The 27,159-nt window shown below is 43.3% G+C and overlaps 1 protein-coding gene across 1 annotated transcript in view; it reads right to left on the reverse strand.

Annotated features, from left to right (window-relative positions):
- Nucleotides 1-27,159, reverse strand: part of LOC144784322 (alpha-N-acetylgalactosaminidase-like) — a 110,041-nt gene that overhangs the window by 52,779 nt on the left and 30,103 nt on the right. The window contains exons 2-4 of the mRNA XM_078663031.1: nt 23,720-23,890; nt 10,712-10,886; nt 8,673-8,850 (exon numbers count right to left, since the gene is read on the reverse strand). Of these exons, the coding sequence (XP_078519157.1) occupies nt 8,673-8,850; nt 10,712-10,886; nt 23,720-23,889 (523 nt within the window). The 5' untranslated portion in view covers nt 23,890. The remainder of the gene's footprint in view (nt 1-8,672; nt 8,851-10,711; nt 10,887-23,719; nt 23,891-27,159) is intronic.

Genomic DNA, 27,159 nt, shown 5'->3' on the forward strand with positions numbered 1-27,159 from the left:
CTGAGCTTACCTAACTAACCTTGAGATAGACACTACATTGTGGCACATATGCAGCATGTTGTTAAATGGCGCGAGCACTTAGATAACTGGGAAAAAGGCGAGGCATAGCTGCAGGTACTCTTCTTCATGAGGGGTAGAAATGTGCCCAAAAGATACATCCATAGGCAGCAGTCAGGAGTGTGCTGGGACACCCCCCTTTTTCAAGGAGAATGGAAAACTGAGGCTACATCTGATTAAAAAAAAAAAAAAAAGCAAGGACATGTCAATAGCAAGATGGATTGAAGGGGGATGTCGTACTCCGGGGTCGTTGTACCTAGGGTATGCATTCATCTCGTATGTGTAGGCCTTCAATATGCGATGCGGACCTGGACACCCTGATAAATCTGGAATGGCTAACCCAGGACCCCGGTCTGGCTTCCCCTGCCACAATGCTACACTGGAAACCCTGATAATGGGAGCTGCGAGCTGCCATAACATCTCTACAAGGTCCTGAAAAAAGATAGCAAGAAGGCCCTGAGAAACCACGCAACAGTTATAGGAGGGTGATTTACAGACAATTTTAACAGCTAGCGACTGGGACAGAACATGCACCTCACTGCAAGAGATTTCTGGTAATCCTATATTTAAACTAACTAATTTTACTTGTTGCACATAACCTACATCTACCTCCGAAAGTACCTAGAATTCATCCTGACATGCCCACCGGAAGCCACATTCTTCCAAATGTGCAGCTGCTGATCCGTCTGGGCATGGAGATTCAGTCAAAGCACTAGGTCTTGAGATCCTTCCTGAACTGGGTCAGCAACAGTGATTTCCTGAGTTGGAGAGGCAGGGTGTTCCAGGTCTTGGCAGCGAGGTAGGAGAAGGATCTTCCACCAGATATGGTCTTGTGTTGTGAATCTGTGGGTCAGTGGCCAGGTCAAGTTGGGCAGAGAGAAGTTGTCTGGTGGGTACGTGGAAGGAAAGGCGTTGGTTCAGATATGCTGGTCCTATATCGTGGAGAGCTTTATAGGCATGTGTGAGGAGCATGAAGGTATTCTCTTATTGACTGGGAGCCAGTGGAGCAGTCAAAGGTGTTCTGTGATTTGGCTGTGGCGGGGTATGTCGAGGACCAGTCTGGCTGCGGTGTTTTGAACATTCTGTAGTCTCCTGAGCTGTTTTTCAATGACGCCGGCATAGAGTGTGTTGCTGTAGTCAAATCTGCTGGTGTTGAGTGTGTGGGTGACAGTCTTTCTGGATTCTGTGGGGATCCATATGAATGTCTTTTGAAGCAGGTGTAGCTTGTGGAAGCAAGATGATGATACATCGTTGATCCGGCAGTTCATTGTGAGCGAAGAGTCCAGTATGATGCTGAGGTTACGTGCATGGTCCATGGTGGTGGGAGGGGTTCCCAGTGCAGCAGGCCACCAGAAGTCATCCCAGGCTGAGGGGGCAGGTGCCAGGATGAGTACTTCGGTCTTGTCTGAGATCAGCTCGAGGCAACTGTTTTTCATTCAGGTGGAAACGGCCTTCAATCCTCTGGGTTCGTTGGTGAGGGAGAGGATCAGCTGGGTATCATTGACGTAGGAGACAATGTTGAGTCTGTGGTTTCTGACGATGGCCCGAGGGAGGCCATGTAGACGTTGAAGAGGGTGGTGCTCAGGGAAGATCCCTGGGGCACTCTGCAGCTGATCTCTGTAGGTCCTGAGAGGAACAGAGGTAGTCTGATTCGCTGTGTTCGGCCGGTAAGGAAGGAGTGGATCCAGTCAAGGACCTTGTTGCTGATGCCGGCGACGTGGAGTCTCACAATTAGGGTGCTGACGATGGCCCGATGGAGGCCATGTAGACGTTGAAGAGGGTGGGGCTGAGGGAAGATCCCTGGGGCACTCTGCAGCTGATCTCTGTAGGTCCTGAGAGGAACAGAGGTAGTCTGATTCGCTGTGTTCGGCCGGTAAGGAAGGAGTGGATCCAGTTCAGGACCTTGTTGCTGATGCCGGCGACATGGAGTTTCACAATTAGGGTGCGGTGGGAGACGGTATCGAAGTCGGCCGAGAGGTCCAGTAGGATGAGGGCTGTGGTTTTGCCATGGTCAAGGAGGGAGCGGATGTCATAGGTGGCGTCTGAAGTTCCTGAGGTCTGTTGGGTCAGCAGATGGCTTCTTCAGCAGGGGATTGGTCTCTGCCTGTTTCCAGTTGTTGGGGAAGGTGGCAGTTTTGATGGAGCAGTTGATGGTGCAGCCAAGCTCTGGGGCAATGGAGGTGACTGCTCTATGGAAGATGTGATATGGGCAGGGATTCAAGGGGGCAACTGTGTGGATGCTCTTCATGGTCTTGAGTGTGTTGTCTGAGGTGAGTGGAGTCAAGTTGAGCAGGATCTGTTGGGGTGCAGCATGGTTACATGTGGTGGGGACAGGAGTTGTGGCAGGGTCTTGGGTGTCAAAGCTGTCTTAGATCTGCCTTATCTTGTGGTGAAGAAGGTGCTGAGTTAGTTGCACAGGTCTTGGGAGGGTGGGACATCTGTGGTCTCGCTATTTAGCCTAGCGAACTCCTTGATGATGGCGAAGAGTTCTTTGCTGTTGTTTACGTTGTTTCTGTCTTGGAGGACTGGTCTCTTTGTGGTTTTGAGGAAGAGGTAGTGTGTGTTGATAGTGGTTTTGAAGGTTGGGTGGGTTTCCATTTTTTTTGTTTCTCTATCTCTTCTCAAGTTGTCTGCAGGTGCGACTGGACTCATGGAGGGCGGAAGTGTACCAGCGGGCTTTTTTGGCGTGTTGCTTCACTGGTGCCTTCTTGAGGGGTGCCAGAGTGTGGGCGCAGTAGGAAACCATTGGTGGAGGTAGCATGCTGAGGTGTTGCCATCTGTTGATGTCAGCGGTGAGGTAGTGCTGAGAAAGACAGTGAAATGTTCTTCAGTGGCCTTGTTCCAGCTACCATGGGGGGGATGGTAAGGGTGGCGGTGTACAGTGGGAGTGGTGAAGCAAAGAGCATGCAGTGATGGTCAGTCCAGAGGGGTTTGGTGGTGTGGCTGAAGGTGATGCTGCCGTGAGGCGGGGAAGATGGGGTGGAGCGTGTGTCTAGCTGCATGGGTCAGAGCTTTGGCTAGCTGCTTGTCGGGAAGGTTCTTCAGAAGGGATGTAGGCTCACCATTTACGAGGCTCTATTTGGCATGTACAACAGTGTGTTTAACACGGTTTGTTAGAGATTCCCAATGGGGTCGCAAATTGCGATGCTCATGAATATTAATGAGCCTCTCGCAATTTGCCAGCCTATTGGGAATGACTGGCCCTATCAGGGATGGTGGCCTGCGTGCTCAGCAGACCACCATGTCTGGAACTGCTTTTAAATAAAGCAGCTTGTTTGTTTTTTTCAAATGCAGCCTGCTTTCTCTCAAATAAAATGGAATGCATTTTTTTTAAATTAAAACTTTTTTGTTTAATTTTTTAAGGGCAGGTAGGGGACCCTGGGACCACTGCCTGCCCTTAAAAAATAATATTGCATGCATTTGCAAAGGGGAAGAGGTCTCCTGGGGACCCCTTCCCATTTGCGAATGCATTACCACCTACTTGAAGTAGGTGGTAATTTACAATTGTTTTGTGACCGCAATTGCGGTCGTAAAACATTGGTACATAGCTTTGCGGTCGTATTAGGAAGGGAACGCTCCTTCCTAACAGCAAGTTGCAAAACAGTATTTTGTGAGTTGCAATTTATTTGCGAGTCGTAAAATACTGTTTGTACATGAGCCCATGCTTTTTAGCAAGCGCAAACTGGTCTAATACCCGTTTGCGCACACTAAAAAGCGTTGTACATCGGGTGTTTTGATCTTTGGAGTCATTTAGGTGGGAATTGAGGTAGCAGAGTAGGATGTAATTGGTGGATGTGAGAGCCTGGCGTGCGATGAGGTCTACAATGGCGTTAGTGAAGGGTGGGCAGGGGCCGTGAGGCCTGTAGATGAGGGTGCCGCGGATGGTGGTGTTGGGGTAGGTCTGGATCTGGAAATGGAGTTGTGCCGTGGTTGTCTTTGGGTCATTCGAGTGAGTGGTCAGGCAGAAGAGTGTTCTTGTGGACGATGGCAATGCCTCTAACTGGTTAGTCAGTATGGTCCTTGTGGGTGATTTTGTAGCCGTCCGGGATGGCGAAGGCAATGTCTAGACCAGAGCTGGGGTTGGTCCAGGTTTCCGTGAAGAAGGCTATGTCAGGAGAGGGGGCGTCGAGGAGGTCTCAGATTTCTATGGCTTATTTGTGGAGGGAGCACGTGTTGAGGAAGATGCAGTTGAGCCAGTCAGGGGCACTGCCGGTCGGCTGGCGGGCGAGAGGAACTGACATGTTGGGGTGGACGAGGGTGTAGCTGCAGTTCCGGCAGGAGAAGGGTCCTTGGGAGTCCTTCAGTGGGGCGAGGTGGCCGGCAGTTTGGTGTCCTGTGTTGAGGGCAAGAAGGATGCTGGCGTAGTATTGGTGGAGGGTCCGAGAACCATGGGTCCATGGCTCTGGGTGCAGTCCAGGCATGGGTGATTAGAGACAGACTTGCATTTGGCGTGTAAACGGCCACAATTAAGTAGTGTGCGCGGGCTGGACAGCTGCGGGGCAGGAAACACAGGGAGTGGGAAAGGGTCAATGGAGGGAAATTGGGGATTGCAGCAGCAAGGGCGGCAATGCATGAGGAAAAGAGCACAAGGGACAAGTAAAAAGGCAAAAGCAGAAAACGCTACAAGCAGAAAAGGCAGCAGTGCCAGAAAGGCAAAAAGAGCAGAAACTCTGAAAATGTGCAGAAAAGAAAGACAGAAGGGCAGTCCGGCAGCAAAGTAGTGACGCTCTACCACTAGACCACCAGGGATGAGGCATGGGCTGGAGCCTGCGAGTGCAAGAGGGCCTCGAACTCCTGACAAGAGGGTCAGATGCAACCATGAGAGAAACAGCAGCTACCAGGCAGAGCTGTACAGTGAAGGGAGCAGTCCACTAGAAAGGTCAGTGGACAGTGACAGAAAGAGTGCTTGAATTAATGTCACCCACTGGTAATGAAATACTCTGGGCTACATCCCAGTCAATCACTCTGTTGCACACCACTCCACCTCAGTTTGGACCCACCCATATGCAAATCAGTCTTGACTTTGCTCCAATAGTGAAGCGTTCCTTTTCCCAGCCTAAAAATGTGTCAGGTTGATCACAAAAGAACAAGAAAAAAGTAACAATATGAGAAAGGGAAAAAATGCATAGACTCTAAAATAGACTACTCAATAGCATCTAAAACAATGTAAAAGGCTAAGAGTATCATAGTGACAATCCAATACAACACATTCTGAGCACGTGGTAAAATGTAAAATAAAACTTCAACATTAGCAAGTATAAAGGAGTTTGGGTGTATGCCAAAAGTTGTGTTGCATGGCACTGAACCAGAGTCAATTTGAAAAGATTTACACAAAAATAGTACAGAATTGCATGGTAACTAAAGAGGAGAACAAAAGAAGTCAGTAAATAGAGATAGGATGCTAGTGGACCAACTTACATTATGCTTATGGGTTGTATTCTAACTGATAAGAACACCCTGCCATTCCTGAATGTTTCTTCAATGTTCACAGTTACAAATTCCTGTGGGAACAGGATTGCAGCTGTTACTTTAAATAGCAATTTTGTATTTATTTTCCACCAATGTTAGGCCTATGTGGACTTTCGGAGCTCTTTTTTCTAATGACTACCATGGGAAAGATTCTCAATGTTTCAAATATCTAAGGTGTCATTACCTGATTCCGACCATACAATGGTCTTTCAATGGTGGTGTGATGCCACCTCACTGGGACAATATTAAAAATGTTATAAAGGAAGAAACCCCAAAGGAGGGGCAACTCCATACTTTTTCTTTTCCCTGTGAGAGAGTATGCTACGCTGATTGATTTTTTAACTAACTTTTACTTTTGGACTGCCTTGTTGATGCTACAGTCGATAGCTGATGGACTGAACCTTATTTTCCGAACCATTCCTTTTTTTCATTCTTCCATTCCTTTATTTATTCTAATGGACTCACCCTTAATGGACTTTAATTTTGAACTTTTTACCCATCTTTGTCGGACTTGAGCGGTTAGACAACTAATTATCCTTCTGCTTTAATGGTGGTAGGAGGCTATAACTCTGCAGTTGATTCTGATTATAATCATCCGAGAAAGCCTGCTTAAATGTTTGCCATTGTTATTCAAGCTGTGATATTCTTAACTGAACTTCTCAAGAAATTACTTGTGGCAATAAACTTTGAATCTTTAATACAATAACCAAATTATTCAAATATCTGTCCGAGTCTACTATTGAGTCCTATTGGTTCTTCCATTCAAACTGTCCCGTTTACTTATGACAATGTGTTGTGGGGAGAATCATCGAGCTCCGACAATATCAGCTGTTACATATCAGGTGTTACTTCTTTTGTTTTGCATTGCTGTTGAAGAGCTTTTGGTCTGTATAATCCTAACCTGACTTAACTTCTTTAGGAGATTGGCTCTTCCTGTTGCTATCTTTTGTTTCTACAGCATGGTTTTGAGAGTGGTGTGTACCTAAATCTGATTTCAAATTTGCGAATTGGCTGTAAATTAATGGTCCTCATTGCACAGTTAACATGGTGTTTGGTTACCCTAATTTCCAACCCTCCTATTGGCGGAGAAAGATTCATCAGAGGAATGGGAGTGCTGTAAACTGTCTAATTGTAAAGGGCCCAGTGTGGTTAGAGTAGTAAATGAGAGGAAGCGTATAATATAATTTTTACCATGCTTTATGCCTAGGGAATTAAGGTATGAAAGAGAATCCCAGGTTGGTTTGTTTGCTTCAACTAGTAGAGGGAGCCTCAGATTGCTAACCACATTTCAGATCAATGCACCAAACCATTGATAACCTGGTGTTAAACTTTTCCAGACAGAGAACTACTTTTATGAGGGTTTGTTCCATTCTGTGAGCAGCATTCTGCCTGTTTTATGAATTTGCTGCAGAAGTCTTCTCTTTTCAACCTGCGGTGATACCCAGTAGTTTTCAAGTCTCAAGTTTCTTTATTGCATTGATTCATTAAAATCTTAGCATTCCACACATCAGTATAAAATTTATAGATGAATACATATATAGGATGATTTCATATTTCGTTAAAAACGTGGTGGCTATGTTTTAAAATCGAACAATTGACAGGTTAAAAATACATACAATATATTTGCGGTAGAGGTGTGAAGTTTGAATAAGGGCTGTGGGTGACGACGCCAGTGTCCATAGGTCTGATAGTTTCTGCGGTGATACCCAGTAAAGAATCTAAGACTGCTAAGAAGTTTAATCTGCTTTATTTGGGAAGGCACGCTTGTGTTGAGGGGAGATAACAAGGAGGTCCTGCTGGGAATGGATAAACCTACGGCCATAGATGTAATATACGATACCAGAGTCCAGTAAATGGTTAATGTGGTGCAGAAAAAAAGAAAGGGAGGATATAACACCTTTTATAATTGTATTGAACCCACTGACCATACCCCTCAAAGGATGGACCTATACAATGCCCACAAGGAGCATCAAACCAGTGCATGATACTTATGCCCGTACACGTGAGGCCTGCATTATAATAGTCAAACGTCTCTTAATGCCTGTGAATGGAGTTCGGCATGGCCAGGCACATCCTTGCTAATTAAAAGCAATGATGATTAAGACCGATGTGGTTATAATGTCCCAACTACTTACTGGTAATATTCACTACCCGGAGTCCAGTGCTTCCTTGGTATAGTCATTGGCTTGCCTGCCTTTAACCAAGACAAACATGGTACGGTAATATATAAGAAGTAATGCAAGTCCGGGAGATCCTACTAGCAAGTAGAAGAGGAAGAATTAATTTGAAAAAAAAGAAAATTCTCGGAGCATTGCCACTGATTTTTTTTATAACAGCAAGTAGGTTTCATGCCTCAGGGTGAGCACTCGCTTCATGAAGAAAGGACTGACGAGGAAACTTTGAACTTTTAGTAATGAATATGACTGGCAATTAAGTAGTCCACTGCAGGCACACTGTAATGGAAGTCCATTCAGCTGCAGCCCATGGTATGATACAGAGATAAAAGGTGACTCTATGAAGTGCTCTGCAATGTTAGGAATTCTTGTCTGGCTTTGCTTTCATGGCCAACTTGAAGATTTGATTCATGTAAACAACCGTCATAAATGAGGACTCCACATTCATTTTACTTGCAATCTATAAACTCTCCCTTACAAGATCTGGTGATTGCGCAAAATGAACCCTCAAGATGTCTCTGCCCTAGACTAGCTAAGAGATTTCAATTTTGGTGAATAGCTTGTTGAGGAAACATATCTTTGGACTCTAATAATGAAATGTAGAGGAAGTATCTGACATCAAAAGTGTCTAAAAGCTTGCGTACTGGGGCAACGCATTCCTTTAATTAATCACATATAGTTGTTTTCTCATCTTTATACTGTATACCCTGATTAATTCTGTGTTGCTCTGTTCACATTGAAAGGATTACAAGTCCAGAATTTTTTTTAGTGCAAGCCACATGGACCTGTTAGGGCTCCCATAGGAATAGGTTTGATGCAAAACACCAAATGCTGTTGTCCCAATGCATGTCATGTCATAAGGAATGCTGGCAATAGCAAACCCATTGCCTCAGCACATTAAGCACAGCAACAACAACCAAATATACATTTCACGAGCATTCGATGTACGTTGGGACATAAATCATAACAGACCTATGGCTTTAACTGATGCATTGGAATAACAGCCGTCAAATTTCAACATGTCAACTCCCCATTCGGCAAATGTGTTGGCATCGAGTGTGATGGTGTCCAGTGTGGTGCCAGGGTAGCCGCCGCATGTGTAGTTACCAATGTCACCGTAGATGCCAAGCTTAAGTCCTCTAGAATGCACCTGGAAAAGGAAGGAATAGGCAGGATGGTTTGTTTTCCAAACACACTTAGGAACAGAATTTTAAGGTAATGATACATTGTTTTTAATTGGAACCAGCCATGAAAACACCAATTTCTGCTGCTTAAGTCGTATTTGTTTTGCATTTCAGTACACATGTCTGCACTTCAATGAACACACAAATAAGTAAATTGGTGGTGCTTTATCATCCGAACCCAAAACTATAAAAAGGCACAATATCAACAAAAACGATACAACAGAAATGAAATGGTCTCCTCTAAACACGGCAAAACCTTCTTTTAAGCTTGTCCTTTTAGTATCGGTAACACAACGTTTTTAATGGTAATATATTTGAAAGAAGAGTTATTTGCACAAAATATACCTGGATTTGGATTAGTGATAGAGGCATTACACAACTCTGCCCCTCTCCCTCATCTCCTTTATCTCCTTTAATGATGCACCCAAAATAGGTCCTTAAAGTTGTGTGAAAGTCCTAGGAAGCAGTTCTCAGCAACAGCAGGTGGAATAGCAAAACGTGCAGATGATTTGAAGCCGTTATGCCAAGGGCCCACATCCTGTCAAGCCGAGAAACAATGTTTCACCCCCTCCAGAATTTCCAGCTGTTTCCGGACCTCTCACCCAGAAGACATCATGTTGTCTGTCTGCCTTTGGATCAGGTCCCTAATCCCGAGGGCATGATTGTTTTATTTTGTCCAAGGGTGACCTTATTGGGAACTGGTTGCAAGAGGCTATAAAGAAAGGGATTACCTCCTGTGTGTGAGGCTTTCAGGTTTTTGGGATCATAGATAAGCTTGGTGGATCATGTGGGCTGGGGTACCCAAGTGGAGAACAGGATTCAGCTGACACTTCCAGGTTCTAGCAGCAAATTCTGTGAAGAATAAAGAGTGTCTGCAGCAGTGGAACTTGAAGCATCTACAAAAAGGATCCCTCTTCTTCACCACTGCAGAGTATTGTGACCATGTATGCTAGTGGACACAGTTGTGATATGATAATGAAAGACTGGATATTGAAGGGTTGCTGGTTTATGCAAGCAAATGTCTCAAAGAGCTGTTTTTTAAAGTAAACTAGGTGGTATGTCACTCTCATACAGGTATTCACTGTGTCTCTTCGGATCAGGGTTTGGTCTTGAGGCGTCTTAGTGTCTCCACTATTATGGCTGTCCTCACATGCGATCCCGCAGCTTCCTATAAGCATGCAAACATCTACCTCTCTATCAGCTTTGGCTGGGATAAGAGAAATGCTTTGTCAAGCAATGGTGTTTAGGTGAGGATTGTTGAAAAGTAGGGGGCTTCCCTCTTACCACAGAAGTGGCCACCAGGAAGTATCACCCGAGGAAAGTCAGTGCAGTGGGATTTCTTCATGTGGGCGACCTTAACTGGACAGAGAGAGAGCTGCATGTCTCCCAGTCCCTCCTCCCATCAACTGATACTTCAAAACAAAAGCTTCACACACACTATCCACAAACGTCTCTGGTTAGCCGTCTAATCAGCACATAGATATTGACCGAATAATTAGATATTGACAGAACCATAGACTTAGAAGAGGCAGCACGCTGCATTTAAGCAGCATGCGTAAAGTTCAGTTTAAAAATGCAACGGGATGTTCACCTTCAAACTCAGCACAAAAGAATGAGGATAATTAAGTACGAAATCGCATTTAGAAACCCAGTATGCAATATGTCTCTCTCCTGACACCTCCATCATACCTGAAACACACATTAGTATATGACAAGGTGTTCACCTGAAACACCAGTGTCATGCTACAATTACGTTGTTATCTGATCAATCCAATCATATACTTGAAGATAGGTCAACACATTTCTCTATAATGACAGTTTACTTACGTAGTCCGCGAGGGCTTTCATGCCACTTGGAAACCTTTCTGGGTCAGGCTGGAGCCGCCCCTGGGAATCCCGCTCCTTCAGAGACCAACAGTCGTCAATGCTCACGTACTGGTATCCAAGCTCCTTCCATCCATCTTCTGCCATACGGTCGGCCATACTTTTGAACAAAAGCTCACTTAGGGAGGAACAGACACAAAAACAATAATGTAACAAATGGAGATGCACATATTATGTTCTAGTATGTGAGCCGTAACAAAACCTGTAATCCTTGCACAGCTCTCCTCAATATCAAACATCCACCCTACCAGAAGAAAGACTAAACACATTACCTCCAGCTTTCAAGGTGCAAATATCTAGTACAAATATTCTTGTACCTTGTGGTCACTTATTTTAAGTTCAAGAAAGGCGCTGCAGAGCTTTGAGACATTTCAAACATCAGAATGTCATCATGTCCAGAAACCAGAGACGTCTAGAGTTTGCACTATACAAACACCACATACATATATGTATCATAAGAAGGCGTATCTAGTGGGAATATGGTATACATAGCAATGCATATTTACATTGAATCACTCAGTGAATACCTAATGCATAGGAAAAGTGCAGTGACAATATTAAGCAAAAGTTACTATTAATGAAACTAAACATCCACACTCAATGGACTGTGTAACTTGTGATCAGGAATATTCAGGATCTTCTTCCCTAGCACTTAAATAATTAAAAAATGACTAACTTCTTGGGAATACTGGCGGAGAAATTGACCCATCAAAAAGGTAGGCGGAGTTCCCATCGAAGTTTATATGTATATCAATATCTATTGGAAGTCACTAATGCGGTGAGCGGAGAAAGGTGAATAGTTTTAGTCTGACCTAGGTCGTAGTTATCACAAGTCACTAAAGTCCTCTAAAGTTTTGGAAACAGTGAGTAAAATTAACTCTTGATACTCTGCTACTAAAGGGCAGGAGTCTATAAACATCGTATCTACAATGTAAGAAGGAAAGGGTAGAATGAATATGGAGTTTTATCTTGTTATGACTGGAGCATGTTGAGCAGGGAGGGAGTGTGGTGATGGTTGCATTGCCATGTGGGAGTGTCTATTTCTAACTCACTCAACCCAGCTCCTTTTAAAACCACTAATAGTCCCATACTAAAGAGCCAAAAATGCCTGGAGGTGGCTTACTTCACAGCTGTTGCTCACAAGAAGACATCACTAAATGCAGGGCTTGAGTCAGGGTACCACGCGGGTGGACGGCGTACCCCCACTTATTTTACCGGGTGAACACCATCCCCCTGCCCAAAAGCTGGACTGGACAATGATGGCGTTACTTACCGGACCGGCCGCCCCGCCGATCTCCCAACCTTGATGTATTCATCGCATCCTGCTTCCTCCTCTCTCCACCCCTCCCGTCACCCTCCCTTGCCCACTCACTCGCTACCCATCTAATGATCCCTCTCTTGAAGTCTGTACCCCCTCTCTCCACACTCCCCTCTCACAGATGCTCCTCCCGACCCCCCCCCTCTTTGCGCTCTGTTCGTGACCTGCTCACGCCTCCCCCCTTTGAGCCTTCACACTTTCTTAACTACGAGGCGCGCATCCTTTCCCCATTTCTCGTCCCTTCACTCCTCTCTTACCGTGACTTAATTCAACCCCCAAACACCCAGGGGCGTAGCTGCTACTAGTGCAGTGGCACCGGAGGCCCATTGAAACATGATTATTGCTGTATTTCTATGTGTTTTACCTGTGATATCACTTCCTGTTGTGACATCACTTCCTGTCCCTGAGCGTCCCCCCACTTCTTTATTTAGGACTTGTGCCTTGGCTAAATGAATCAAGATTTGGTGTAATCTTTAAAGATTACCTTTAGATTCTTGTCCTCTTGTTCAAGGCAAAAATACCTTAATTTAGCAATGCTTTGGAAAATCATTGCAGGATTTTTAGAGGTACAAATACTATAAAAGAAATGCAGGTTAAGTGTCAGGTATGCAGAGACCACTCAAACACAAAGAAATTAAAGGGAAGTAAAGACCCCCGAGACCTACTAAACCAGTCCACTTCCTTACATGATATGGTGTACCGTAAATCATGATGTCTTTGAGGGACACCTCACAAATTGCAATACAACAAGTGTTGTATTCCATGCAAGTAATCATGTTATCCACTGGACACCAAGGTTTAATTCATTGCCCCATATCAAAGTGCAACACCATTGCAATACGTGACACGTTTAAAGTTTTAACTGAGCTGAGCAAAAAATCAGAAACGTCGGAAACTACAATATCTGCCGATAGTTTTCAAAGCTTCTTTCTCGAGAAAGTGGAAACCATCCTTTCAGAGATCAAGATTAGTGCCCCGAAGGACCCCTGTTCGTCACTGGAAGCTCAGCTTTCCCCCGAAGCAGACATCTCTAAGTTTCCTGAACTAGACTCTTTAAGTCTTGAGCAGATTATGAACAACACTAAGTCAGGTTCTCCAGCGGACCCGTGTCCCCCTTGGGTCTTTCGTCTGGCGCGCCCTATCCTGGAAAACCACATTATCTCCATTCTCAGTAGCTCAATGATGACCGGACAATTACCATCAAGCCTCAAGGAGGCACGGGTGAGGCCTCTGTTAAAAAAGCCTGGAGCCGACCCGGCCATTTTAAAAAACTATAGGCCAATATCCCAGCTGCCTTTTCTGTCCAAGATTTTAGAGCAACATGTGCTGAGATCCCTTTCCTCATTCCTGGATTCACACCATCTTCTCCAGGAGCGTCAGGCGGGATTTCGTGCACATCACAGCACCGAGTTGGTGATGCTCTCGGTGCTGGATGAGCTGAGAGGTATGGCTGACAGTAAGAAACCGAGCGCCCCCCCACTGCTTTTTAATCTGTACCTCCAGCCGTTGATTGACTCACTAGCCAACATGGGTTGCCGGGTATTTAACTACGCCCACGACACCCAGTTGTTGCTGAGTATCGATAATACGATCTTGGCACAAACTAATGCCCAGAACATCCTCAGACACACGGTTAGCTGGATGACGGCCAATCTGCTAAAAATAAATCCGGAAAAAACTGAGGTATTGGTGGTTTCCACCTTAGCCTCGCCATGGAGTGATCTTTACTGGCCCCAGGAACTAGGGCCCTCACCGTCACCGAATGACAATGTAAAAAGTCTTGGAATCAAGATTGACAACGAGTTGTCTATGACCAATCAGATCTCCTCAGTAGTAGGGTTATGTACTGGTTTGATCAGACAGCTACGAAAGCTGGCTCCTCTCCTTTCCTTTCCTGCACTCCGCATGGTAGTCTCTGCCACCATTGTCTCGAGGCTAGATTATGGGAATGCCCTTTATCTAGGCCTACCTAAAATCTTGATTAATAGATTGCAGGTGGTCCTGAATGATGCAGCGCGGCTGATCTTCAAGTTACCTAGAAGATCTCATGCCTCAGCTCTACTACTTAAGTTACACTGGCTCCCCATTGAACAGAGGGTGGAGTTCAAGAGCCTCTGTACAGCCCACAAGGCCATCTATGGGCAAGCTCCTGCGTATATTAAAGAGCGCTTGGAGTTATATACCCCCAAGCGAGTTTTGCGGTCTGCTGAATCCCAGCTTTTGGTCTGCCCCCATTATAAGTTAAAAACCAAAGGCGGTAGGTCTGTTTCGGTTTTGGTGCCGCAGATCTGGAACAAGCTACCAGAATCTCTACGGAAAGAAGCGAACCTCCTGCGTTTTAGGAAGGCCTTAAAAACCTTTTTGTTTAGGGAGGCACTTGATTCAGCTAAATAAATCTTTTTATTGGTCCCTGCCCGCCTTCCTCCTCGTGTATTGTTGTTTGCTGTTGTTTTTAAGCGCCTAGAGACCTGTTGGTGAGTTGGCGCTATAGAAGACTAAGTTAACAATAACAATAACAATAACAATAACACCAACCGTTGGTAGCAGTGCACTCTATAAAAAGGCCTCCTGGGCTTGCGGTACATTATTTGCTTGGTACAGAGATTCACTTTTAATGGCAATTTATCGAAAGTTGAACTTAAATTAAATTAAACAGACCACCTATAAAAGGAAAGGGTGGCATAACAACAGTGTATCGCCATGGGAAAGGCTGACATGACACCAGTATACCGCCATGCAACTTGAGATCTTCTTACATATACAAGTAAAGTAGCATTGTGATTCATTGTCAAGTACAAGATTCAGATTTTTCATGAAACAACTGCTTATAAAATCAGCTATAAATAGGAGATGGAGAACTTCATAGAGCCAACAAGAATACCCTAACTAGACTGCTGCATCTGATTATACAAGCTACTCATGGCCTAAGTGCAACATTAAGATTGAACTTCCTACCTTCTAATTTGCTGGAGAAACACAAGTCTTACTTCTTGTTTTAAATGTTTTCTTTAAAACCAACAACATACAAATAGAATCACAAAACGGTTCATGGTTAATTGCAGAATGTCATGGCAGGCCAAACCCAGTGTGGCATTTTTTATTCCTAGAGTGACTATCCTCCAATATATGTACCTACCATAGATTTCACTATATTAACTGCAGCTTAATTAGTTGTACGTCCCTTGGTGGCAATCATTGCATTATGATGCAATAATGTCTTATGTACGCCAAAAAGCAAAGAAAAAATACTTCACATTCTTAGTGATATTATTTACAGCATAGGTACTCTCAAACATTTGCCGAGGGGCCACAAAGTATGTTTGTGGTGTGACCGAGGGCCGCACTGGTGCAAGCTGGGTGGCAGTAGGGGGTCTGGGTGGGTCATGAATTGTATGAGGATGTCCACAAATTTAAAATAAATGGACAAGCATTTATTTTCAAGTGAACTAAAGTTAAGTGGAGCAGGACACCACTGTATAATTGCTTCATAACTTCATTTAACCTGCAATTAAATACTTGTCCATTTATTTAACTTTTTTTTGTTCAATATGAGTGCTCAGCAAGTAAACAGCATGTAAAGGTCAAGAGGGCCACACGCAGCCCGCGGGCCGTACTTTGAGTATCACTGATCTACGGTATAAGACAAAGAAAACCTTTAAACAAAGTTAATAGTGTGTTGATACCATGGCTAACTTGATGTTAAGCCAGAGCAAACCGTTAATGTGGTGATCCAGTTAATTATGTCAGAATTATTCTCAAAGATGAAGTGGACACCATCAAACATTCAGAAAAATCCTATTGTTTGTGATTGTTAACAAAGCAGGCATAGATAAAGAGAACTGTCTCTCCTCTATACAAGATGGCCTCTTTGAAGAAAATGTTTATCTGCAGGACTTACTCAAACAGACCAGCCTTCATAAGCAATGCAACCTACTACCGAATTAGGGAATAACTCACTAACTGCCCCATCCCAAACTATACCTACCAGCTGAATCCATATGCTCATTATTCTCCTCAAGCTTTGGATGCACAAGTTGGTCTTAGGTGTTATTTAATACGAATGTTTTAAACATAATGCAAGTTTAAAAAGGGAAGTCAGAAAAGGTAAACTTCACAATTATATTTAATGAATTTCCTCCTACGTATACGTAGATTTAGAAATGTAAAAGCCATATAGTGAATACAATGTATTTCACAATTGTTCTCTTCGAAACAGGCATGCTCTCACACAAGACATTAGCACAAGGTCACAAATCCACTGAAAAGGACCTACAATGTGTTGATGGTCCTTCATACATCTACACATCTCATCAAAGCACAACCAGCAGAGGAAGTTGGTTGTCTTCAGTAAGTAAAGAGCGACACAGAGCAATGTTTCCATGTGCTCGTATTTGCATGTGGAGGGCACTGACAATCATGTTTGGGTAGTGGGACTTAATTTCCAACAGTCAGCCTTTGAACAAGCATCAATAAGATAAAGAGGCAGGAAGTGTGGGAGGGTGACAGAGGCATCATGTGGAATCAATACTAGACATCCTTGGTATTCAGCAGCCTCAATATTCAGCATAGTTCCAGATGACTCCTAAGAAAAACTTTGGGTCCATGCGTTTATGAATGTATTTATTTTAATTAATGGGCACTGAACAAATTTAACCACAAAATACTGATGCTGGCTCTCCTTATATATGGACTTGACATAAACTGATAGTTATTGCCATAGTTTGCTGGATACAAATTTAGCCATGGCAGATAGCCAAGACTCAAATCCTTCAAGACTGTGCCTGAGGAATTAAAGAAAAAGGTAGTAGGAAGTTATCAAATAGAAGGAAACCGCATATGGCATGTACCGAGGACTATACAGGTCAATAAAATATTAAAATGATTGGCTTCAAGCTGGTCAGCATTTGCAAAAGAGAAACACAGACTCAATCCAAGACAAGCTTCATTATAGGCAGGAAACATGTCACTGCGCTTTGACAATAACTAAATCTGCCTGTGAAGAAAGAACATTGCGAGATCAACTGACCAATTGCACAGGAGCAAATATAGCGTATACTCAAGGGAGAGTAAATGTTTGACCACTCCTGACTCCTGGATCTCTACCCATATCCATATGGTTAAACAGATGAGTTTTAAAAAGTGTGTATGCCAGCAAAAGACAGTTTAGCTATTTTTCTTTAATTTCACTACTTTTACAATTTACTGTACAATCATGTTGCAAAATAGACATAGACATTCAGAACATATCAGTGCCATCTTTAAATACAATGTTCTGTGAATGCTACACAACTGTGTATGCATGCCGACTGACAAACGGGGAACATTTTATTTTTATTGAAAAACAAAATGGCATTGAAATGCATTTGAAGAGTCCTGAGAATTAAAAAAAATAAACATAACGAAGAACCTCAAAATTGATTTCTACAAGATGATTGGTTTTAGGTTTCGGTTGAAGGGGCAGATTTGTTTGGTTCCTCAGTTTGGAAGCTTGCCAAAGATTTAAATCGTTTTTCCTCATCATTATTAAAAAGTAGAGGGACACATGCAGGAACTGTAGAATGAAACAGGAGATGGGATTTGTATATAGACTGTAGAAACCTGTCTTGATCAATTGACTTGAGAGTACAATTGGCATTTTTGGAAAGGCCTTTTCAGAGAACCTCCATCCATTTTTCCAAACATTTCAAAGGTTACTGTATCAGAATCAGCCATTAATTGAAGCAGCTTGTGGCTTCTGGTGTGTTCTTTTATGAGGAAGGGAACACGTTTTATACATGACCATGCATATTTATTTAAAACGTTTCTTAAATATCCCCCACCTTCCCAGTTTTTGACCTCTGAGGCGATACACTCCTATGGTATACATCATATATGAACTATACACTCGATACATACTAGAGACACTCACCACATGTTTTATTCCAAACTCAATGTGACAACTCCACACTCCCACAACACTACACAGGATTACATTAAGCAGAATTACATCAAGCTCAATTATGTTGCTTGTATAACATATGCTCTGCATTATCGTTTTATTTGTCCAACCTGAATATGTATCACAAATGGTAATTTATTACTTGTATGCTTGTTTGGCCGAATATAAAACAAATACAATTATTTGGAACATACAAAAGGTTTCAGAAATATTGCACATTAACTTCCTTCTGTATGAGGAAACGAATAAAACACATTTCTGTGTTATTTTTTAAATCATGCATGCCATCAATTAAAGGTCGCTTTATCTTCCTGTTTACCATGTAAATAGCGGCAAGGACAACAACCCGAAAACCTACCCAATTGTACGAGCCCATCATTTTTCTTTTTTTTCAACAGGGTCTCTTCTTTTTGATGTTGACAACCATTTATGGGGCCATGAACATGATGGATCCTCAAAATTCAAAACTGGTACTCTTCAAGGGGTTTGTGTTACTGACAAGGGGGAAACAGACACTCATTTGCTCTTCCCATCCTGTAGTCTCGAAGCTGTATAGCCCCTTCTGCGTGGGTCTGGCTTGCGTCTTGGGGAGCTGTAGCTGTGGCCATTATTGATACCTGATGACATCCACCTATGAAATTCAATGACTTGAAGCACTTGGAGGTCTCTGAGCTTAGTTTTTTTTTTGCATGCTTGAAGATGTTTGCGAACATAATATGCACTGAAAACATTGGAACAGCATGGTAACTCTTGACTGGTAGCAAAAAAATCTATATAAGTGTAAATATCATTTGAGGGTATGGGGATGCCTGGTGCTCACTCTGACTTTTCTTTCGTTTCTAGGACTCGTCTTGGAGGTAATACACATTTTCTCCCATCTGAGCAAGTGTCTAGAGGATGTACATAGACAGGTGGCAGTGGCTAACACAATGGATTCCTAGAATAAGACATGGTGTAGCTTTCACCAGAAAAATAAAAATGCTCTGAGGAGCTAAATTCTAGATACATTTGGTTGGATACCTGGCTCTGAAGATTACATAAATTCTGATTGACAGGGGCTGCAGTTCAACTGTCAGGGCCTGGACATGTATGCTTCAACGCCCCTCTGGCTTAATGAACACCTCCTAGGCCACAAAGTCAAAGTCACATTTATTCAAATGTTCGGTCTTTTAAAATCATTACACTATATAATATCATTACATTACTTAAAACATCCAATATAACAAATTCTGAACCTTGATGCCACTTGTGCTTTTAGAACACAGGGATGAGTGATGCTAATTTGCACTTGGCTGCTAACTAGGCTGAAAACCCTCCTCCCGGTTGCCCTTGTCTTCATGGACACCACCAGGCAACTCAACAAGTCTAAAGGCAAAAGCACATCGCCTTAAAGCAGTCCCTGTCCCTCACCAAAAGACCAGAGGAGTGCTGCCTCGAAAACCAGCAGTTGCAGGTTCATGTTAGCAAAGTGTCTACTGCCTGGTGAGCCATTTATACCTACACACCATGGATTGTGGCACAGACTGCAGTTGTCTATCTTCATCAATAATATTGGTTCCCCAGTAGTGAAATGCCACTGAACCAGAGGCGCTGGAGCACCATGTTGCAGGCATTCCCATTCCAAGGGATAGACAGCCCCACTACCACCTAACCCTACGTTTGCAGACACTCTTAACTTCCTGGAACCATTTACTCCACTTCCCAAACTCAGAGACACTTTCCATTGCAATGTCACGTCACTGTCACACTACATTTCAACTGCAACATTGTCTGTGTAGGAACCATACAGACTGCAACCATTTTGTCAACCTCTCCATTGTTAAAGTAGCTGCATTTGCACTGTGTTGGGTTTTCTTGCTTTCAGGAGCAAAGAGGATACAATGTGTACAGTCGAGTTTATTGTTAACCGTTCAATTATTTAAAATCATTGCAGTAAAAATAAAATAAAATACAAAAAAGTAAAAAAAAAAAAAAAAGAAAAAATTAAGAACCTAAAAGTTGGATTCCACCCCACAGTCAGGGGCACAAGTTTTGCCATTGTATCCCAGTACCCTGTATTTTTGACCGCATTTCTACTGTGTGTGAATTCTGAGATATTACTAAAGTGTTTGGTAAAGATAAGGGCTCACAACTTTGGTTGGAATCTCACATTTTATTCCAACGGTGTTGTACATAGAGTCAGAATTCACATTTCCTCCTCTGAGCTTGGCATTGACTGCTCTTCAAGTATTCCTAGAGAGTCAAGAAGCATTGTGGGCCTCAATCCCATAGCAAACAGTACCAAATTTACTGGTCAATGGTCAACTCCATTACTCTCACCTTGATGGGGCTTGGTTTCACTGCACCTTCAAGGAATTTGGAAAATTTGACCTCAGCCATGTTAACTTTTTAATATTTACTGTGTTAAAAGACTTTTGTGAAAAAGTGGATTATTAGTTGGGGGGATGGTAGTACCCCACATGTAATAATGGCACTATTCCTGTCGGGTCCAGTACAGATTTTGGATACTTTAAACTGGAGCTCATCCCATGGTAGCTGTGCACAGAGCACATAGGCTTAACTTGAGAAATTGTTTAAAGAATTTAGAGGTACCAAACACTTCATAAGTCGAAGGCAAAATCCAATAAAAATCCAACTCCAATTCATATTTTACTCAACAAAATGACAATAATCCAGGAGATATGAACTCGGGGATACGAATAGGTAAAGTTTTAAAGTAAAATAGCACCAAAAATCGCACATTGTGGGTGACTGGTCACTTGACTGGGACAAGAATAACGTTTAAGGCTAAACAAGGATGGAGCACGAGTTAGATACAGAGTTCGGTTTGGTCCAGGTTGAAAAACTATCTTCACATTTAGACATTTTCAGAGAAAGGAGAGACTTCATAGGGGCAAGGCTGCAGGCCGGATCCTAAGACAAGCTGAATCCAATAATGGGCTCATTGACGGTGAACTGACAAAAGACGAGGTTGTGGTAAAGCCTTCAACAAAGGCAGAAAACCTCGGAGCAGGAAAAGTCCAGAGTTGGCGACCAGAAAGCCATCAATGGCAATCAGATGCTGCTAGTAATTGGGCTTGGTGAAGATTTCTACCTTCGGACTTGGACTCTATTCTGGAAGTAGGATTTCCTTAATGGGGCAAGGCTCTAGCTGATTGGCATCTAACTCACCTAAATACATTTGCTGATGTGGAGAAGAACATAGCTTGAGGTGTAGCAAATTCAGGCCCACTGAATATGGACACAAGGCACATAGGGTGGCAGGTTGGTTACAGTCCCTCGATGGTTCTCCAAGCATAAATTTAGCAAAACATTTCAAAGTCCACGATTTCTAAGTTTAGGCAGGAGAAGTACACTGACAAAAGCCAGGGGTTCCAGGACTTTAGGACAGCATTTGGGGGTCAGCACTCACTCCAGCAGAAGCCACCAGTAGGGTCCAGGGCAGGTCCAGTTGAAACTGGTAATATGGGTTCTTTCAGGAAAGTGGGCTTCTTGCAGATTTTGTGTCCCCATGGCTTTTCAGGATGTCAGGCAACTGAACCTTGCAGTCCACTACTATATCCTTGGTACAAGTGGGAGCAGGTCCATCCATTAGGGTTTTCTGTACAAGTCTCAACAGCTGGTTCAGTTCTTCTTCTGTCTTCTACATTGTCCAGTACTGGTCTGAAAAGGTGCCTATTAGTGCATGTGTGGCATAAGCCTGTGTGTGGGGTTAACTTCTAAGCTCTTCCTAACCAACACTGAAAAATGTTCCACATAGCAACCCTACATACTTTTGCAGCAGTTCCCATTTTCTTGGCAGCAAACAATTCCACACTGCACTTCTCTACCCAAAGAACCAACATGGCAGCCCCCTCCCACTGAATTTAGAGCCAGCCTGGCTAAGAAAACAAAAGGGAAGCAGGCCCCAGTGTGCGCTACATCTGCCAGTGACCGGGTAGGCTTTCTTTGAAGTTCTGGAACGACTTGGACACCTTACCTCACCCAAAGGCTTGTGTGCACTGTGTTGGAGCAATCCACATCTCACTCAAGTGGAGGCATCAGGGGTCAGGTGACAACTGGACACTGTCAGGCAAACCTTTTGGGTTTGGGCAGAAACAGATAACTTTCTGAATGTGTTTGTTCCTTAATTGTAATATACAATTTTACCATTTATTGAAATTACTATTAAAATTAGTCTTGGAATCATTTTTCTAACTATTCCCATACAGAATTTAGCATGTATTACATAGCGTAAACCAGTGTGAGCCTGTGGGAGAGTATGCCTGGTCAAAGTAAAAAAAAAACACGTAAATGTTTTACATGCGTGGCAGTAAAAAACCTCTAAACATCCATACTCTTTAAATACCATGCACCCTGCCACATGGGTTTTTAAGGCCTAATTTGGAGGGTGACATAAGTATTAAAAAGGAAGGATTAGACCACTCTGAAGGTTTATTTTGCTAAGTCAAAAGGACAGTTTCAAACCTACACCACTAGGCTGCAGTGGCGGGCCTGGAGACGTGTTGTACGTACTTTAGTGATGGCTCAATAAGTGCTGCAGTCCCCTATTGAAATGTTAGTTAAAAGCCCTGGATACACTTTTTGCCATATACTAGGGACTAACAGGTAAGTTAAAATATGGCAACTAGATTTATACCAATTTGACAGGTTTTTAGAGGGCAGAGCACATACGCTGGGCACTGACCCATCAACCAACAATTGAACCTTGCAAAAGGGTGGTGTGACCACGCAAAAAGGAGCATTTTCCTACACCATTATCCCCAGGCCATATGTCATACCGAACTGAACTTCTTAAATTTGCTTTCGGTTACACAATGCAATATTTGGACAGATTTGTTTTTCACAGTATACAAGAAAATGTTCAAGACAACTCTCTACGCCGACCACTGCGTCGCTGCCATATAAGAAGAGATCAACGGAATAACTGGTTGTCCTGTTATTGTCCCAGTATTCAATTATTATTTTAGTTGTTCGATTACAGTGAGTTAGGAGTGTCACATTCTGTAGGTGGACCGGAAGGTAGTAGGGAGGGGTAACATTAGGGATCGGTAATCATACCTCGCTTAGTCACAAAAGAGCAGGGCATGTATTCATTCAAATGATATTTCGGGCAGCCTTCGAACTTACCAGAGCACTTTATAAATAAATAAAAATAGTTACAACACCGACCACTGGATGAAATGCCACAATGAGATTTTATTACCACCTTTTTTTAACTGAAAAAACATACACAGTCACCAAAAGTGACAATCAAGTGAACATTCACACATACAAGTGACCCTGTGCCAAAGAACAATGTAGGACGGCAGCAAAACGGTTTCATAAAAAATTTAAGAACAAAATTATGACTTGTATATCAGTTTGCGTTGCTGAAGCAAACGAAAATCACATTAAAAAATATATGACCCTAGGTGAACAAATAGGTAATTTCCGTGCTCAGTGTCTAAAACTATGTGCCACTCACCATCCCATGCATCAACCACAAAACTTCAAGATTCAGATTTGAAAAAAGGCGGGTGTGAAGATAATTCCAAGCTGTTAAAAAATGCACTCTTGATCGTTGGGTGTGTTGTTCAACTAAGAAAATTCAGAATTTTCAGATTCACTCAGTACTTGGATCCGCAACCCTGGCACTCAGTTTCCCGATGACAATTACATTTCAAATGAACTTTTTTTTCCACAAAGACTATACCTGATGCAGTTTTCAGGGTCCCTCTTACAATCGGTGTTACACCTGTAACGCTCCCACGACATCCAGCCCATTGGTGGAGTTCGAACCAGTCCATTATCCAATGAAAAGCAAGGCACAGCCAGCAGCAGCAGGGCAATCAGGGAAGACATGAGCATCATTGACAGACTCATCCTAGAATAGAAAAAGATATAATGGGGCTCAGATTTTTTGTTTATGGTCAGAGCAGGTGACATACATACCTAGTAAGACACATGGGGCCATATTACATGAGGTGCCCCAGGGCCGCAACGGGCATTTGCACCCGCTTTGCGCGCTCCCAGGGCACTTTGGTATTAAAGAATGGCGCTCAGATGCTTGTATGTCCCCTTCTATAATACCGATAGCGCTGGAGCACTTAAAGCGCCACGGCTCTCACAGAGGGTGTTCCCTCATTCGCCTAGGGGTGTGCCCTTTGCATATAAGGGAATTCCTTTGACTTAGCGCCTGGGCCATATTACCCTGTAAAGGTGCAGGCGGGTGCCGCCTGCACTGTGAAAACATGGAGCGGCTGCTCAGTGTTGTCACATGAATGCTCTGCCCCAGGGCAGTGTGAGGTCACGGCTGCCCTGGAGGCAGCACATACACCATAATGGGGTGCATTGGCATGGTTTGTGCCCAGCACACCTTTTCGAAGGTGCGCCGGGCACAAACAATGCCAATGCATAATACGGCCGCAGCACAACTAAATCTGAAATGCAAAACCATGGATGATGTCATTAATGTATCCTCTATATTTTCAGGTGATGAGGGTTAACATTTTATTAAGCAGTGAAGTAGAAATTGCCATGCCAAGTTATCAAAAATAAGGGCAAATACCTTTCATGGTATGCTTAGTCAGCACTTAAAGTAGGGGTGACTTGTATTATTCCATCCCACTGCTGCAGACAGAGTTCCAATCCAAAATACAGCAATGCTCAATTTGTAGCCAGCGGTTGCAGGCGGTGGACACCGGCACTCTTTTATACAGCAGGGCTTATTTGTTAACATCAGTCTTTGACCCACTGGAAGACAGACAAATGCCAACAAAGGAGAAAGGACAAGATTGGAAAGAGAGAGAGGAGAAGAAAACAGGAATGAAAAAAAAGCTGGATAAAGTCACAAACAGGAAGTGTAGATTGGGGACCAAAAGCGGCGTGAGAAGGAATGAGATCTAGGAAACATTGGTATTCTGCAGCCCTGTCATTTGTAGTATCGGCTTTAGGGTTCTAAGAAAAACTTTCGGCAACTCTACTTACTTTTAATGTTCTTTATACAAATGAAGCAATGTAATGGAAGGCTTAAAATTAAAGTCAGTCCCACCAATCCTTCGCCCTTCATGGAAACATCCATGGCTTTTTGAGGTCCTAGAAGAAGATATTTGAGAGAAGTTGGAAAAGAGGCTGGGGACCAACCTCACTTCCGCTGCCACCATCTCTCCCTCTGGCATACAACTATATATCAAACCTTGCTGACAACTGCCGCCATTTTGAGACTTTTTCCTGTGTTGCGCATCAAAAACACTGAACCCTATGTCCATGGATTTGCCGATGCCAGAATAAAATGGCTCACTTATATGCAACTTCAAGGGATCTGATAACGACAGGTCTTTTCTGTCCTTTATTTCCAAATTCCAATGCAACAGGAACAGGCAGGGCCAAAAAGGACTTGCAAGTCCATCACTCTCAGAACCTGAGGTGTACCATAGAGTTTCTAAATATCAGTTTCCCTCTTTGTCTCCAAATGTGATTTCTATGGAGGTTGTGATGCTGGGGGTTGAGTGAGGGGGGCAGGAGGTGCAGATGCAGGCTGTCCGTGGGTAGCTGCCAGAGAGAAATGATTTGCCTTTTAAGTTCAGGTAGGTAAACTCTATGCTTTCCATACACCACATTAAAATGCACCAGAACATGCATTCAAGCCTTTTAGGGTCAGCGTGTGAAAGCCTCGTGTCCTAAGGGACACCAACTAAGTCTAGCTTAAACATTATCAAACCCTTGCATATCATTCTTTCAGGAAGGTCTTGCTGGTAGTGGATTAGCCATAGAATTGCTATGAGGACTTTCTAAAAGGGTAACAGTAGAAGGCTCTAATTATTGAAGGAAGTAGTCGTAGGTTCTATGTGGCAGTTCTGGCATAAATCAGGAATGGAAGTGGGGGGGGTAAGAGAGTTGTTGCCTAGGGAGATTACAAGGCCTTTTCTGAATCATGTTCAGAAATCAGTGTACGTCATACATAATATAGCCAGACTACAGGCACATTTGCTGGCTACTCAAAAAGAGGATTAAAAAAATAAAATGTAAAAAAAAAAAAGTGAAAACAGTAATATATACCCATGGTGCTCGAGCCAAGCCAAAAAAAGGTTTCAGAGGAGCACATAATGAGACTAGAGGCAGTCCTCAGTGTTCTGGGGAAAATAAGTTACGGTACCTAGAGTCTGGTGAATAACAAGGAACAGAGCGGAGTACAGGGGATGACCAGGACATGAATGACCATAAAGAAGGAAGTTCATAGAGCCTCCAAAGGAACTTCCTTAAAAGTGCGGCAAGTCAGCTAAAAGAGTACTGCCAATTACAAGGTACTGCCGCGGTGTCCAAATGTGTACTGGGAAAGTAGAGAAAGCATAGTTCAACATACACACATTCCATAAATGATAAAACGTGGATCCTGGAAAGCTTTCATAACCAATGCCGCATGCAAAGTGAGTTAAAACCACCATAAAGGAATCATTTTCATATAGTACACGTTGCTTGGTAGCGCTGTATATATGTGTTCCTATCACTAAAATATTTGGTCTTCAAGTGGTCACCTAAAAAGGATGAAATACTTGTGTTCCTAGCTGTACCTCTAGTCGCTCTTGGCTGGGCAAATTGCTGTTGCGGTTTGTGGATTTGTCCAAAAGAAGGTTTCTGTAGACATGGAGGAAGAGAACGTTTATGGTACATATCAATGGTTTTCCCGGTCTGATGTAAGTAGGACTGAGGCCCTTCTTACAGTGACTGTGTCCATCCAAGAAGGCCCTTGCGATCTTTCAACTGAACCAGTCAGAGTCACAGATTATTGCACTGGCGTTGATCATGGCGTCTGCCCATCCACCTAACCCATGTCAAAGAGATTGACATTTTCAGGGTACTGAAGTGGTGGCTCCTTCCAGCAGCGAAAAAGAAAATAAGAAATAAAATGCTAATAAACCATGGTTTATTATCATTTTATTTTGTGTCTCAGGGTCTTGGGGCGGGCCAGGGTGGATAAGAGGCACCCATTGGGAGTCGTATGCACTGTAATCACTGTGCATTAATGTTTAGCTGCCCTCTGGGGCATTACAAGCTGGGTGGAGAACATGCCCTGGCCCCCTGTCCCTGACTAAGAGCCAAAACACCACGCTCAAACCAATCACAACGCTGCATTGCAGCACTGTCATTGGCTAT

This window comes from Lissotriton helveticus, chromosome 10 (assembly GCF_964261635.1).
Source record: "Lissotriton helveticus chromosome 10, aLisHel1.1, whole genome shotgun sequence".
NCBI lineage: Eukaryota > Metazoa > Chordata > Amphibia > Caudata > Salamandridae > Lissotriton > Lissotriton helveticus.